Source organism: Oryzias melastigma, linkage group LG5 (assembly GCF_002922805.2).
Source record: "Oryzias melastigma strain HK-1 linkage group LG5, ASM292280v2, whole genome shotgun sequence".
NCBI classification, from domain to species: domain Eukaryota; kingdom Metazoa; phylum Chordata; class Actinopteri; order Beloniformes; family Adrianichthyidae; genus Oryzias; species Oryzias melastigma.
In genome coordinates this window covers 285586-301416 of record NC_050516.1, presented here as the reverse complement: position 1 = coordinate 301416, position 15831 = coordinate 285586, and the positions used below count along the sequence as shown (strand labels likewise).

The following is a 15831-nucleotide window of genomic DNA, read 5'->3' as shown; positions in this document are numbered from 1 at the left end:
CGTTCTAGCAGAGATTTTCCAGCGTTCTCAGCCCTGCTACCATAAGTATTGTATGAAACTCACACAAAAAAAAATCCAGTGATGGTGGATTTGACCACAGAAATGTGAACGGCGGCTCATTTGACTCAGTCATGGGAAAATGCCATCTTCTCTTTTCCAGCACCTGAGCTAGACACGCTAGCTGGGCCAGATAACACGATCGTTGTAATTCTACCAGAGCCGCCTTTCTCTGCTTCAGAATCTGCTAGAATTCCAATGATCGTGTTATCATTTAAACGTTAAGTCAAAGTACTCTAACACTGGAGCGTCGCCGGAGACATCTCAGGTGTTAAAGGGTTGAAGTGGGGGGGCGGAGGGCTTTTCCTGGGAGCGTTTTCTCCAGGTTCTGTGTGTCATAAGCGCAGGATGAGTCGTGTTTATGAGACGCTGACAGCTCCTTCCTGCCTCACAAACCTTGAGCGCTGACTCCTGCTGCAGCGAAGGCCACTTTTTAAGGTTCTTGGCCACCCAACTCCACCCCAAAAGCCGGGTAAGAGACCAACCATGGCTGGGACAGCTGAACGGGGGGATGGGACGTGTCGCTGGTGGTAGCAAAGTGCAGCACATGAAGCACTTGATCTTTGCAGCTCTTCATCCTGAGGCAGCTTTTTTGGGGGGTAAAGTAGGCCAATGTAAACTCCCACTTCCTGTTGGCCTTGTCTCCAAGGGAAAGAGATGATCCTTCTGTGAGGAGGGAAAGGCCTGCCGCTCTGAAGGGACCGTTTCCACTTAATACACACACAGACACACACATAAACAGAAATACAGCCGAGAGAGTGAGTGGGAGAGCGAGGAATACACAAACACAGTGGGGTTCAGGAATGTTAAACACATGCTTTATGGCATAAATAGCAGCCACTTTTGGTAAATTACAGTGAGTGCTCTGGCACTGTAAAGCACACAGCAGGAAAATGCTCTCAGATTTCACATCCAGGCCCTCTGCTCTCCCCGAGGAACAAGAAAGGGAGCATGTTGTGTTTTTAGTTCTGTAGAAAGACGCCTAAAGAGGTGCAGTTTCATCTCTGACAAATGTAAACTTCTCCTGACCGATCCAGACTAGCAGCTGGTGGTAAAGCAAACATCTCACTGGAAGGAGAAATTAAATCAAACTCTATCGGAAAAAACATTTAAAACCTTTTTTTTTTACCCAGAACATGACCTGATTTTTGCTAACTCCCAAGTCAACTTCCAACATCATTTGTAAATTGTTTCAAACCTAAGTGAAAAACAGTTTTCCTACACTGCAAACCAAAAAGGCAAAAAGTAGGGAAAGAACACGAACAAGAAAATCACTTAAAAGAAGTAAAATTATCTGTCCGTGCAGTAATTATTTTTACTTTACAATAAAATATTAAAATCTAAAAACCAAAAGTTTTACACAAGCATTCAAAAAGGGAAAATATCTAAAATATGTAACTGTTAGAATTACTTCAAATTGAATAAGTACTTCTTTTCAAGTTTTAAGTAAATGGTTTGTATTTGTTGAGTTTTAAGTACTTAACTGTAGTTTAGTTTGATTGCAGTGGAAAGATGATATTCAAATCTTAGCACACATTGGCTCATCTCAATAAATCTTCTTAAAATCTAAAACTAACGCTTACACTTAGAACATAAATCTACATTTTTGTTTCCAAAATAATGATAATTGAACTTTTAAGTAACATCAAACCAAAAATTAGAGTGAAATTTGAGTTTTTTGAGACTTCAATCAAGTTTTTTTATTGCCAAGGGTATGGAACAAAATGATTTTAACTCATTTTAATAATAATTTCCTTATCCTAGCTTAGCTCAATGAAACAAAAAGTCAACTGTGCTGATTTTCAGAAAAACTTCACTGAAGAAAGTAAAACATTAACAAATTTTCTGTAATTTGTTACATTTAAAACGATTAGCTTTCACCACATTAAAATTTTGAGTTGATGGTTTACTCAACTTAAGAATTTAATTTTATGAAAACCCATATTTTTTAAATGTAACAAGTTACACAACTTTTGTTAATTGATCCAAATATCACCTCTTACAGTGTTGGAATGGTGTAGAACTAAGATAGATTAGATTTTTTTTCAAATTGACTTAAATTTCTAAAAACAAGGTTTTAAATCTTTGCAAGTAGTTTGTACAAAGAGCCTGGTTTGCGTTCCAGTCTCTTCGGCATTGAGTTGAGTCAGTGCAGAAGATGCTGTGGTTGCTCCGAGCACATTTCCCTGACTCAAAATCAGGAAGGGTTAGTGGAACAGCTTACCTCACTCCTCATTGGGCCTCGGCCCCCGCACGCCGACTGAGGGCCTGGCAGGAAACTGACTAGTAGTTTGACTTACTGACTTAGAGCAGAGGAGCCATGGGAATCTAAAAGCCCCAGTCTGGAAAGACTCTGACTCACCGTCTAGCAAGAGGAGAATATATACACATGCAGCTAAAAGAGGTTTGCAGATGAATTCATGGGATTCGCTCAAACTTTTACGTCAATTCAAAGGTCCCTCGCGTCTGCACAGCCCTCCATGTTTACGCTGCGACAGAGTGAGGTAGACGGCAGGTGGAAACTAGAAGCAGGTGCATTCAGTTGCCCATCACACCCTGTGCTCACCTGCGCATCTACAGTTTACTTCCCAAACAACGGAAACTTCTTTAATTATGGGATGCAAAGCAGAAATTTCCCCAGTTAATGATTAAAAACTCACATCAAAGCAGAAATCCAACTGTTGCTCTGCTTAAGTAAATATCTGGTCGTTTTAATAAACATAAATTACTTTATTGAATGAAAAGTTGTCAGTTACAACATACAGGTTTTACAAGTGAACACACAAGCATGGTACAAAAAAAACAGATGAAATAATACATCATTTGCACATTGCACTAGAAAAAAAAAAAACAGAATATTTAGGAAAGTTCATCTTTGTGTTGTCCATCTTCTTTCATCACATGTCAGGCAACCACATTTCTGTGGTGTAAACTGTAAAAATCTTTGGTCCCAGCCTTCTTATGGTTTAAAAAAACAAATAGAGCGGATTTCTGCTAATACTGCATCAAGATTTAAAGCCACAGCTACCAAATGAGGTAAAATAAGGCACATTTTGGCTGAAAATGCATTACAATGTCATAGGAACATTCATTACAAATATATGGCTTTTATATGGCTGGTATTATTAACACTGTGGTAACCAGGAGTGCATGGCTTTTATCTTGATTTCTTGGTAAATCTTCTTTGGAAAATAGCAGAGCAGATTTTCCTATATCTCTGAAATCCATCAGTTTAAAGGGAGTGTAGTCATAACAGAGGCTTAAAGTCATCCCCGCTAAAGCACTAACTGGTGCCATTCTTCTGTTATGACATACTTCCTCTTTTTCTCTTAAGCAAACCAAGGGCAGTGGAAGTCACCTGCTCTCGACCAGCGAAGGTCATGGCTTCAGCACCTGTTAGCACCTCATCTATCTGCGCCGCACTACCAGAGACAGCTGTGTGTGCATTTACTTTTGTGACACGCCAAGAGATTTATTCCACCCACGCACCCCTACCTCTGAGCAGCTGTGTCTCTAAGCCATGATCCTGAGCTGACCGGCACCAAGACTGAGACAGGAAAAGGCACCTCTTACCATAAAAAGTTCACAACATACTTGCTGCTCGGAATGGAAACAATACAGACAAAAAAAGACTGATATCAAGTGAGTTTCTGCATTGTTCTGGTCAGATTTTGGTCCTCCCACAAGCCCTTATGGAAGACTGGAAGTAAAAAAAAAATCTGCTTCTCAGCTGTAAAATAATGGCTAAGAGAAGCAAAAAAGCTTGTAAAGTCAGATCCATAAATGGGGTTTGGTTCCCTCCAGGTCTGTTAAAATTAGGCTTTGCAGGTCCAAAACAGCCTAAGTGGGCCTGTGCCGACCTCCTCTCTTCATCCAAGAGTCCTCCTCTGCTCTGAGCTCTCGTTAAGCCTCCTCCTCCTCTCTTGCGGTGTCTCACACAGAGGTGGAGCAGCAGCCTGATGAGCTGTGTTTCTGCAGCAGCGACATGCGGCTGAAGGTGCGAGAGCAGACGCTGCATTGGTATTTCTTCACCTCTGCATGGGTCTGCAGGTGAGCTCGCAGGTTGGAGCGGTCAGCGAAGGCCCGGTTGCAGTGGGGGCAGGAGAACGGGCGCTCTCCTGGACAGAAGAGGATGAAAACACAAAGTTCACCTGACTGCAGTGGTCATTCACATGCAGCGATGGGCCTTCACACAAGCTCTCCATTAACACCTCACACACACATGCATACACATTGTGAAGATAATGAAGAAACACATGGCTGTGTGGTGATGGTGGGGGCTGAGGACCTGACTGAATTAGCATGATTCAATCAGAGCCAAATGAGATTAGCACGCTAACAAGTTGCTGCAGGCTCCAAGAGCTCAGTGATAGCAGCAAGCGTTCAGGCATTCTTTGCAGCTTTTGTCCCTCCTCTGTCCCCATTCTTCAGCAGCCATGATAAGATAATTAGCCAAGCAGTCATTGTTGCTGGGACATTAAACACAATGAGTGATCAATGAGTACTAAGTCTACACAAGGCTTCCTTGTGTGATAATGTCTGCTGATTGGGAGTAGAGTTCATCAGATTGATTGTCATGCTCCAATGATGAGGGAATGACCTGCTGACTCACAACAACTGCAGCCAGAGATGCTGTGAACTACAGAAATGGGGGGATTTCAATTTCAACATCTTACCTGTGTGTGTGCGGATGTGGCCACGCAATAGCCACGGCCGGGAGAAAGCCTTTCCACAGGTGGTGCAAACGCAGGGCAGGGTGTGTGAGCGGATGTGCATCTTCAGAGCCCCCAAGCTGGTGTACTCTTTGGGACAGTGTTTGCAAAGGAAAGCCGGTCTGGCCGCCGTGACGCGAGTCTCCCTCTCTTCCTCCTCTGGGGGACTGATATGAGCCATAACGCCAGTACATTTCATCCGCTGTCGAGGGGCATACGTGTGCACCGGTTCAGGGCTGGGAGGGTCGGAGGAGCGTCCTTCATCCTCCTCCCCGCTGCTGCTGGCACTGCTACTGAGGCTGCATGGGGAGCTGAGGTCCAGGGGGGCTGAGGTGGCAGAGAGATCTGACTCTGAGGTTGGCAGGTACAGGGCCGGGATGACACTCAGGTCCCACAGCAGACCTGTGGTGAAGCAGGTGGCAGAGCCGTCTGCTGATGAAAGCTCGGCAACAGGATACCTTTTGGGTGAAGAGTCTGAAAGAGGAAGAGGAGGACAGTCAGTGGTCAGCAGCTGGATGATTATTAAAATCAAATTATTTCAATCTGAATTATAAAATAGTACCATAACAACATTTTATAAACGTCCAACATCTGGCAAACCTCTGTTCTGCACTTATTTGGCACACTGATCCATGTCTTTTCCTGAGATTTGACTGAGCATAAAATAAAAGCCATATGGGAAAGTTCCACGGGCCGTTTCCTCCCACGTATTCACGAGGGCTTGTAACATGAATAGAGCTCTGTGTGCGCGCAGAAACGGGGTAAAGTGCATCTAACGGGCCCCGACTTGATTTGGGAGTCGCCTGCTTTCGAAAATGCTCGACTCTACTTAAAATAACACAGCAGGTGCTTTTCAGTGAAGTTTGCGTCAATGACGTAAGGATAGGGTGTTTTTTAAGGCCAGACAAAAGTATTAAAACATATTTTCTACTTACCATTCTGACATTCCAGTTCACTGTAGTTTGGCTTTTGTTTAGCAAAGTACTTTTTGACTAAGAAAGACCGAGGCATTGTCCCCGTGGAAGTAGAATTTCTCCGTGCGTAAAAACAACCCGTGGCCAAGACGCACGTTGGAGAAAAGCAGATCCTGTCGTTTTCCGCGCGTCCCGAAGAATCCCAGAAATATCCTCTTGTGGTCCAAGAGTCGGGGGGTGGACTTCAGCAACGAAGTGATAGCTTCAATGCAGAGTTACTAAATGCTGGTCTCTGTTCTGAAATACTCTGACACAGGCAGTAGGGGTGTGCTCGCCCCGAGGGCCCTCCCCACCCCGCATTTCGCTGCACAAGTTTTTAGGAAGAAGCCGTCACACTCCGAGGGGGGAAACGGGAGCTTCGCAACTTTAACACGGTGGAATCCAGCAGGGCTCTGAAGAAAACGCAGCTTTTCAATGCAAAGAGACAAAGCTGACATCATGACATTATTAGTTTTGAAAAAGATATTCTGAAAAACTCTAAACTGACAAAAAAAATGTGTGCATTTGGAGAGTATGGAAATAAAGTAGTTCACAATAAATCGATCTTAATTGATTAGATTACATTTGCTGCTTGGTGCACATCTGGCCCTTTTATTTCTACTAAATCACAGAATGTGCATTATAGATTTTACGGATAGACAAAAAATCCTCATATCGATATTTAATGTAATTCTAATCCTGTCATCTAATTTTCCCAGATTCTCTTCAAAATAACGACACCTTAAATATCGACTTCATCAATCCCTTGAACGTCTATAGAGTTTTGGCGCCACCTTCTGGAGAAAATGAGTAACGAGATGATCTACTTTAGTCAGCAAATACAAAAGGATGCCAGTTTTAGTATGAAAAAGATTGGATTTGATCTGGATGTAATATTTGTCTACATTTATGAATGATTCTTAAAGATTTATCTTGAAAAAAAGACATGGATTATTTTCAAAGTTTGACTTGATACTTTATTTTTTTAACACAAACAGTTAGACATAAAGAACAAACATAAAATAATAAAGTGCTAATAAAAGGAGTGGGCAAAAGAAAACGTAATAATTCCCATGCCATCTACGAAAAACAGCTGTAGTTTTGAGCAAGATGCCAGTTCGGTTGATGAAAACGAAGACGTACATGGATCTAGTCGTCTATAAGTGGATGCATCGAAACAGGGAACAGGGGATTGTGACCTACCCAGTGTCACAAAAGGGCCCATATTTGAACTGCATTCATTTTGCTTACTCAGAAAGGCATTTTAAGCTTATTTTTATGTCCTTCATAATAAAAATATACCACAAGAAAATATTAAAAAACACTGGAAATGTGATTTTAAATGCCGCTCTAACATAGAAAATGTTTCCAAATAACCATAAGCCATATAGGAGGCTTCTTTTTCGTTTTAAAACATATAACCTTATAAAAAGTCACTTGGAATTTCTACTGAGCTGCTTGTTTTAAAATTAAAGATGTAGACCTACTAAATAGACTTAAAACTAAAGGACTTATCATTCGTCTGTAAAGAAAAACAATCAAATATCTTTTTCCAAATGTTTTCGAAGTGCTTATCAGAAAAGCGAAAGTCGGTGCCAGAAAAAGACCTTGATCTTGACTTTTAAAACAAGAAAAACAACTTGAAAAGAAAATATTTTTGCCAGAAGAGAACGTGTTATAATCGCAGGGAAAGCAGCTTAACATTCACTGAAAGCGTCAGTGTCTTTATATTTCTGTTGTTTTGTCCTCAGATGTTTCCTCAAAAGTGACAAAGACCTCACATCTGTCTTGAACGGTTTTTGCCAGGTAAAAACTCGCAAAAACATCTAAAAATGGGACAGGATCCGCTCAATCAAACATGCTTGATCTCTGGAAGAATCAAACTAAAAGGCGCGCTCTGATTGGTGCTCTGCCATAGTGGGCGGAGCTACGGTGTGGGTTGGCTTGAGCCGAAATTTTGAAATGAACGTCAACAAAGTCGCTTTGTAACATCCTACTGTCCCGTTTATTGCATGTTTTTGCGTCTGAAATAGCTTTTTAGTCTGAAACTAAACATTTTTGGCCGGAAAAACTGCACGTCTTTAGTGTCAGGTAAGTGTTGTTGGTTTTAATAAACTTAAAAAGCGTAAAATGTGTGCCTTTGAGTTTGATTAAATGTAATCACTTATTATGTTTTTATTTTGGTTGCGGATATCTATTTATTTGCACATTTTAAAAGTTACAAAGTATGATGTAATCTAATGCTAAAATATTTAACAAAGAGAGTTTACAGCGTTTTTATTAATATGCTTTATGATAGAAGCCCCGCCCCCTTGCCATATAGAAACAGATGGATCCGATACAGTGGAAATAAAGGAGGGGCTGACCTCCTTCCTCTATCCTACAGGAATTTCATTGGGCAATCTAGTCAGCTGACTCAATACTGCTTAAGTTTGAAAAATAATAAAGAAAGGCTTGGATGGGCTTCTAACCAAAATGATCAAACTTAACTTGGAAGCGGAGGTACATGATCTCTGATCTCATTTGTCTTCTGCAGTTAAAGTTCAGAATTTCCAGCTAAAGAAGTAAAGAAGAGGAGCAGTTATGTTCAGAACAATTGCTCGTCTGCTTTTTGGAGACCAAGAGGAGTCTGAAGATGGGAAGTCTGAAGAGGCGAAGGAGGAAGACTGGCTGGTCATCACACATCAAGGTAAAGAATGAGAACTATGAATGTAGAGGTTTAGTTGATCATTATAGAAAAGATTGTGAATGAAACAAAAATGATGCTCTGTCTGAGAAGTGTTTACATACACCTCAGCAGTGAAGCCATTTTTAGAAAGTACCTCAAACACTTACGTCATGTTTGCTGTACTGCAGAAAAACTCTTTATGTACTTGGCAAACATCTACCAGTTGTTGCAAAACATGGGTCTGTGTGTGTTTTTAGAGGCTGCTGAAATCCAGGATGCTCTGACACCTGACATTCAAGAATCCACCTCCACTCTTCTCAAAGACCCACCTGCAAACACAGAACCTGACAGGTCAGGTGATCTCAAAATATTGCAATCAGAAAACTTTATTACCAGAGATTGCTTAACATATTTGCCCTAGTTTGTCTCTCAGGACATGTTTTTTTCTCCTTTTTCAGGGTGTCAGATGCAGCAGCTGGTGACTGCAGAGCTGTGTCTGCATTGCTTCTCCAGCCAAAAGCTTTGATGGAGCTGACACGCCTGACCTGTCTCCAGAAGGCAAGGGCAGACAGACAGCGTGTGTCGCGCAACACTATTCAGCGGCAAAACCGTGCTCGCCAAAGATTCCGCCCTGCCTCATTCCACCTGCAGCAGCCGGTACTTCGCAGCCTCAGCCGCTAAACCAGTGCTGGAGATCAGGAACTAGATTTAACTGGTGGCATCATTTGCATGAAGTCAATGTACAATCACACATTCAAAAGAGCAATAAAAAAAGATGAAATTGTTCTCACTTGTGACTGAATTAGGTATGAATTTCTCTGTATCATGACATAAAGTATTGTTTATGATTTTTAATCAATAAAAAACAATGTAAGCTATTTTAAAAATGTTTCGAATAAAGTATTTTGCAAGTATATTTTTAAACATCTGTACATTCTTGTTAAAGAAGTCAAATTCAAATGAACCAATTTCATTGGTTTTGAGGTGATTACACCTGCTGTGTTCAATTCCTGCTGAGTGAACTTAATGGAAGAGTCAGACTGTTGTGTTTGAGCTGATTTAGACAAGATGGAGAGCTGTCCCGGAACCAAACTGAACAAGCACACTGCTTTTAGCTACAAGAGTTTTGGGAGTCCATCTGAGTTTACTGATGAATCACCATCAATTGACAGCAAACAGGATTTGAAGAGCAAACATGGTGAGAGGAAGCAGATTACATTGGCTAATCTCATCAAATAAGATGCTATTGTTTTTCTGTAGGTGTGAGTAATTTGGCCTCTTAAGACCTGGCGTCCATATGTGTGGACATAACATTTAGGGTTATTATAGTACAGTAGTAGTTTTCTATTGTAAAAATAATCCAGAGGTCTTTTAATTATGATTATGCCCTTTTAGCCCAAAAAAAAAAAAAAAAACTTTTTCTTATTTTCCATGGAGCAGCAGGAGCTCATTAGAAATTCACCTCTGATTGTTGGTGCAAAAGTAAGCCTTCAATGATATCCCATCATCCCTCTGCTTTCAAACTCTCCCCAGCTTTCAGCCCCTATAGCTAACATTGCTGGTGCAACAAAAATTGTGAGCAATATCTGATCTATTGAGCTGTCCAGTTCTGAGTCAGATTCCGGCTCGGCTGAGGAAAAAGACGTACATGAATCCATTTGTCTGCAAGCGGATGCATCAGAATGGAGCAGAGCAGGGAGACTTTGGACTGCCCATTTCAGTTGCTGCATCACAACTGACAGCTGTTTCTGATGGCCTTTTTTCCTCTCTTGATCCATCACGATTTAAATATGATTTGAATAAATCAGAAATGCAGTTTAAATCTTAAATTGTTTTACATATGTCCTCAATCATAAGAAAAAGCTGCAAGAACATGTTTAAAAACATGATTTTCATTGGCGGTGGTCTGTCAAAGAGGAAAAACAAAAGGCCGATTTGACATGACTTCAGGTCTTATAAGGTCAAATGAGATCATTTCATTTTGTGGATCTGAGCCAAAGGCTGAGTAAGCCTTTACAAAATGCTTTCTCTGCTCTCACAGATCCCATTCAGTTGAAAGAGATGTCCTCTGGAAGCCCAGAGATGTTTGACCAAAGCTTCTCCAAGCTCCAAGAGGCCGAAGAGGAGTGCTGCAGCCCGGAAACCCCTGTGGAAGTGTACGCTGCGGCCATTGTCATTGCAGTTGGAGTAACCATTGCTCTGGTTCTGCAGATTCACCTGAATGCAGGCTTGGTATGCTGTGTGACTCGTACGTCTGAACTGATGGCATTCCTGGACCTCATCATAGCTGCATTGCAGGTCACGATGAAAGGCGTGCTGTCTGATCACGAGCGCTGCACCACGCTCAGTGAAGGAGTGCTCCGCGATGGTGGGTCCAGCGTGGACGCAGCCATCGCTGGTGCCCTTTGCTTGGGCATTGTTCATCAGCATGTGTCCAGTGTAGGGGGGTATGTAACCTGCCTGTGTGGATGTTTTTAGAATAATATGCACAGATATTTGTATTCTCATTGGTGTTTATCCATAGAGGGGGAGTGATGTTAGTTCATGACATCAGAAGAAATGAAACCAGGGTGATAAATTTTCAAGGATCTGCACCTGAACTGATAAGAGAGGAGATGGTGCAAAATTCCTCTGAGATGAAGGTAACAAATCCGTATGTAAAAATGCATCTTCAAGTTTTGCTCTTGTCATTGAGTTTGTAAATATCCATTCATAGGATGGTGCATTTGTAGGCAGGTCTCCTTGTGGGGGTGCCAGGAATGCTCATGGGGCTTCACCGTGCCCATAGGCTGTATGGAAGGTAAGGAGAAATTGAAATGATTGACAGTTGTTTTGGTCAAATCAGTAATTCCACATGAGCGTTGCAGTTGTCTGTGGGAGGATGTCGTCAGCAGAGCTGCAAGTGTGGCCAGAGAAGGGTTCAATGTGTCACGTAGTCTGGGTGAGTAAAGGAAAACGCCCCTTTTTACTCCTGTTTTTTGGCAAAAAATTAACCTACATACAAAACAATTTTTTTTTGTTTTTTTTTTTGTTTTGTTTTCTCAAAACTTGAGTTCTAAACTCAAGTTTACTCTAGTCCAGTTTGAGCTTTGGCAACAAAAGAACAACTCCTGGATTAAAAAAAAAATAAAAAAAAATGTTCCCACTTTTATGCAGTGAGTTTTATAGGAGTTTAACATGCTATGACTTGATTATCTTCATGTGCAGCTGATGCAATATCAGAAATAGAAGGTGAGGAGCTTCCCAAGCATTTCCGGGACCTGTTCCTCCCGGAGGGCCGTGCTCTGAGTGCTGGTTCTTTTGTGACGATGCCTGAGCTGGCAGAGGTCCTGGAGGCTGGCGTCTGGAATTTCTACAGTGGAGCTTTTGCGCAGGAGATAGAGAATGAGGTGATGAATGGATTGTAGTGGTCTTTCTTTTAAAAACAGAAAATAACGTTGCTCTCTGCTCACACAGGTGCGAGCACACGGCGGCGTCCTGAGCAGAGGAGATCTGGGCAACTACACTGTAGAGATACAGCAGGCCCTCGAGGGTGGATTTGGGGGTATAATTGACACTTGAAAGGCGATAAACTTCAAACGTATGTTCCGACACTATCACTTTACTTTCAGATTTCATTATTCAAGTCCCCCCTCCACCATCTGCTGGTGCTGTGTTGATCGCAGCTCTCAATCTCCTGGAAGGCTTTCATTTTAAAGAAAATGGAGTCAAAGAGAAGGAAATGTACCACTGGATTGAGGAGGTGAGCTGCTTTGTAAAAGTTCCATAAATCATTCTAACAAGAAGAGATTCTTGCACTTCTCAAAGTGTGACTTCATAGGAATGCATTTTCAATAATTCTGGCATCCCTGAGTCGTGCCAATATTTGCTGGAAAGCTTTGTGCTAAATAGTTGGCTTAAATCCATATGATCTTAATTATAAGTTCAGACGATATTAAAAAAAAATCATATTTCTAGAATTGAATTAAAATGTTTCCCCCTTTTATGAAGGCTCTGACAACGGCTTTCTCAATGGCTGCTGGACTGGGTGACCATAAGAACAACTTGACTGATCTTCTCTCCTCAATGCTCAAGTAAAACACTGCATTACTCCAATTACTGGACTTTCACTACTTTAAACATTGTTAAATGTAACTTGTGCACATGCTTTAATGTGCATACAGCCAACTCAGGAATGCATGGGTTTAAAGACCCAGGCTGATGAAAATTGTGTTCAACATGTTTTGCGGTTTTTAAAAAAATTTTTTTATTAAACCTTTATTTATCCAGACAGGGCAGATTAAGAACAGGATTCTTATTTACAACAGTGGCCTGGCAAAAGGCAAGACCTTTTGAGAAGGAAAGGGGTTACATGGAATCAGAAAAAAAAAAAATTCTAAAATATGATCCCTTTTAAAAATCATTGCATTGTGTGACAGCAGCATTCATCGTTAAAATTGTCTTTTATTTTTTTATTTTGCAAGTCATTCCAGTTTCTGGCTGCAGCAGATTGAAAAGTCACAGAACCATGTGAAGAGTTTGATTTTTGGGACTGTTCACACGATTAAGCTTGTTGATGCCACAATAACATACAGAAGATTAAGCTTAAAATTGTATTTCTTAGTTCTTTTATATTCAAATCGTGAATTGGCAACAGACAAAATGCAGTTTGGGGGACCACACTTTTACAATAGATCAAAAGGTGATTTGACTTTAAGCCCCAAGTCCACCAAAGTAAAGCTGTATTCAAATCCCACATCAGAGGTATTCCACTCAACAAATACCTGTAGAATGCAAGATTAAATCCTAAATGATGGGCACTAACTTTTTTTTATTTTATTTTTAGTAAGAGTCAAGCTGAAATACTGCGCAACAGGATGATTCACTTTCAAATGTCCCAGTCTCTCTGCAACTCCACCATCTACTCCTTCCCAGCAGAGCTGCTGGCTGCACAAGTAGTAGTCATGGGACCAGATAACCTCATGGTATCTGTTGCAAGGTGATGATGCAGCTGCCGATAGTCTTCTGTTAAACACACTCGCAGGTTATGCGTGGTATGCACAGCCAGGCAGAGTGACGTTCTCTCATGGTAATCTTTTGACCTTTTTTCTTCCTCTCTTCTAAATACACAGCACCTTGAACAGACCCTTTGGAAGCAGGATTTTGACTCCATCAGGCATTCTCCTCAACAGCCTAATTCTTGACTTTTTCTGGCCAAATAAAACTTCCATCAAACCTCAAATTGAGCAGGTGGGAATGAGTGCAGATTCATAAAATGATCTCACAAATCTTTAATTTAATCTGTTAGTTTCAGGAAAACCACGTTGAAGCAAGAAAGAGGCCTCTGACGCTTCTAATGCCGGCCATGCTGGTGCCCTCCTGGGATAAATGTGGGACCTATATGGCTCTGAGCAGTTCAGGTGGACGAAACCACCTGAATAGAATCACACAGGTTTGAACTTCATCAGATTTTAATTTCAGAAAAAAAATGAAACCATGGCTTTTCCATATGTGGACTGTGATCTTCAGATGCTGGTAAATGTGCTGTTCCTCCATAAAGAGAAAAATGACAGCGTCCCTCTGAGACGACTCCACACTCAACGTGAACCTTATGAGCATCATGACTGTAAGTGTGACACCCTCTTTGGTGTCTGACCTCTTCCTTCATTTCCAAAAAATTATGAGTAATCTTTTCCAATTTCCCTTTTCAGCTGCATTTACAACGGATGTGTAGTTTCTCAAGCCAAAGGCTACGTGACCTTGAGTTGAGGAAGACTTCTACAAATCCAAAGAAATAGCTCACATATTACAACAAGCTGATTTTGGAGATGTTTTTGTTTAAACTTTGGCATTGTTCTCCTTTTATTTACTCTCATCCTACATAAGCCCTTGAAGATCCAGCTGCTAAAGATTAATTGTGCAAGTTTTATCAAAATTATACCCCCAATGTATGTGACAATGCCTCCAATGAATGATGCTTGTCATTGAGACTCTTGTCTATTAAAGGACATGACCTGTGAACAAAAAGACTAGGGCTGTTATATAAGGAAGATCAGCAGATGAGGTATTGCCACACATGTTGACTCTGCATGGGTGACAGGGATGGTGTGGACATTCCAGTTAAGTATCGGTGACTGTAAACATCACTGTATTTGTTCTGCTACTAATGAGTAACATTTAATGACAAACTTTATTTATTTCTTTTTGTCAACACTACGTTAAAACAATTTGAGGCTACGTACTAAGTCCATAATCAATTGTTGGACAACAACAAGCACGACAAACTTGCCATGAATGTTTGTCTTATCTATAGATCTATTCTGGAAATGGTAATCTGGAGCCTTGAAAACTGTCAAGTCATCTGTTGAAACTGGAGGGTTTGATTAGATGACTAGAACAAACTGTTCACACTGTACAGCAACAACCTACAGAACTAACCTGAAATGCTGATCAGTTGCATAACCATACGTAACTAAAACTTGATCAGGTAACTCCATCTTAAAATGCAAACTTGATGACAAATGGACCCTTCATTGAGATTGCATCATGTGTTGTGGATCTTCTCCAGTGGGCAAATATCAGATGTAAGTTGGAAAAGGAATATGCTTGTTTTCCAGGGTAAACCCCTACCTCTAGCATTTCCTCCAACTGTTTCCTATTCTTACTACAAATACAATGTCATTTGCAAACACAGTGCATGGTGATTCCTGTCTGACCTCTTCTGTCCATCACCATTGCAAACAGGAAGGGTCTCAGAGCTGATGTAATCCCTCTGTCACCCTGGAAGCACACCTCCCCACTGTCTTACAGCCCTCATACATGTACTGAACTGCACTAATCACTTTAGACTTCCTCAAACAATTTCACAGTTTGTGGACATTGGGGACTCTGTCATAAGTTTTCTCCAAATCTACAAAGATACAGTGGACCTCTCTCTGACCTTCTCCATCAACATCCTCAATGCAAATATTGGATCTGTAATGCTCCTTCTTTGCATGAAACCATACTGCTGCTTACAAATGTTCTGTTCTGCTCTTAGCTTAGCTTCCACGACTCTTTCCAATAACTTCATTGTATGACTTATCAGCTTTATTCCTCTGTAGTTACCACAGCTCTGCACATCTCCCGTTTTCTTATAATGGACACCATCACACTTCTCCATTCCTCAGGCATCTTCTTATCTAAGATTGTGTTGAACAGCCCAGTCAAAAACTCCTCTGCCATCTCTCCTAGACACTTCCATACCTCCACGTGTACTTAATGGACCTGGTGCCTTTCCAATGTTTATCCTCTTCATTGCCCCATCACTTCAACCTCATTAATCTTTGTTACTTCTTACTCCACAACAGTCACCATTTTCTATTCTATGTTCTCTTGCATTTTCTTTCTCGGTTTCTCTGGTTTGCTCACCTTTCCCCCTTTGGGCTAGCATACAAGTCATCATAAGCCACTTGTTTGGCCT

General features: G+C 41.2%; 2 protein-coding genes across 2 annotated transcripts; one reads left to right on the top strand and one right to left on the bottom strand.

Moving 5' to 3' along the window:
- Positions 1-2766: 2766 nt before the first annotated feature.
- Positions 2767-6009, bottom strand: snai1a (snail family zinc finger 1a). Its single transcript, XM_024269039.2, has 3 exons — positions 5705-6009; positions 4734-5243; positions 2767-4175 (listed from the first exon to the last, which is right to left on the bottom strand). Exons 1-3 carry the CDS (start codon positions 5778-5780, stop codon positions 3991-3993), a joined length of 771 nt encoding a protein of 256 aa, XP_024124807.1. The 5' UTR covers positions 5781-6009; the 3' UTR covers positions 2767-3990.
- Positions 6010-9417: 3408 nt separating this feature from the next.
- LOC112144578 (glutathione hydrolase 7) lies at positions 9418-14557 on the top strand. Its single transcript, XM_024269155.2, has 14 exons — positions 9418-9588; positions 10432-10837; positions 10915-11032; positions 11123-11190; positions 11258-11331; positions 11598-11779; positions 11847-11934; positions 12002-12132; positions 12381-12463; positions 13216-13368; positions 13502-13619; positions 13678-13821; positions 13899-13995; positions 14081-14557. The coding sequence occupies exons 1-14, from the start codon at positions 9459-9461 to the stop codon at positions 14101-14103; spliced, it is 1815 nt and encodes a 604-aa protein (XP_024124923.1). The 5' UTR covers positions 9418-9458; the 3' UTR covers positions 14104-14557.
- Positions 14558-15831: the final 1274 nt, after the last annotated feature.

Excerpts from the sequence above, each read along its gene's own strand:
- snai1a (XM_024269039.2), bottom strand. The coding sequence starts at position 5,780 with ATGCCTCGGTCTTTCTTAGTCAAAAAGTACTTTGCTAAACAAAAGCCA. Across the intron at positions 5,244-5,704 it reads TGAACTGGAATGTCAGAATG|ACTCTTCACCCAAAAGGTAT; the intron begins GTAAGTAGAAAA and ends TTCCTCTTTCAG. Across the intron at positions 4,176-4,733 it reads CCACATCCGCACACACACAG|GAGAGCGCCCGTTCTCCTGC; the intron begins GTAAGATGTTGA and ends TCTTCTGTCCAG.
- LOC112144578 (XM_024269155.2), top strand. The coding sequence starts at position 9,459 with ATGGAGAGCTGTCCCGGAACCAAACTGAACAAGCACACTGCTTTTAGC. Across the intron at positions 11,033-11,122 it reads AAAATTCCTCTGAGATGAAG|GCAGGTCTCCTTGTGGGGGT; the intron begins GTAACAAATCCG and ends GTGCATTTGTAG. Across the intron at positions 13,822-13,898 it reads ACCTGAATAGAATCACACAG|ATGCTGGTAAATGTGCTGTT; the intron begins GTTTGAACTTCA and ends TGTGATCTTCAG.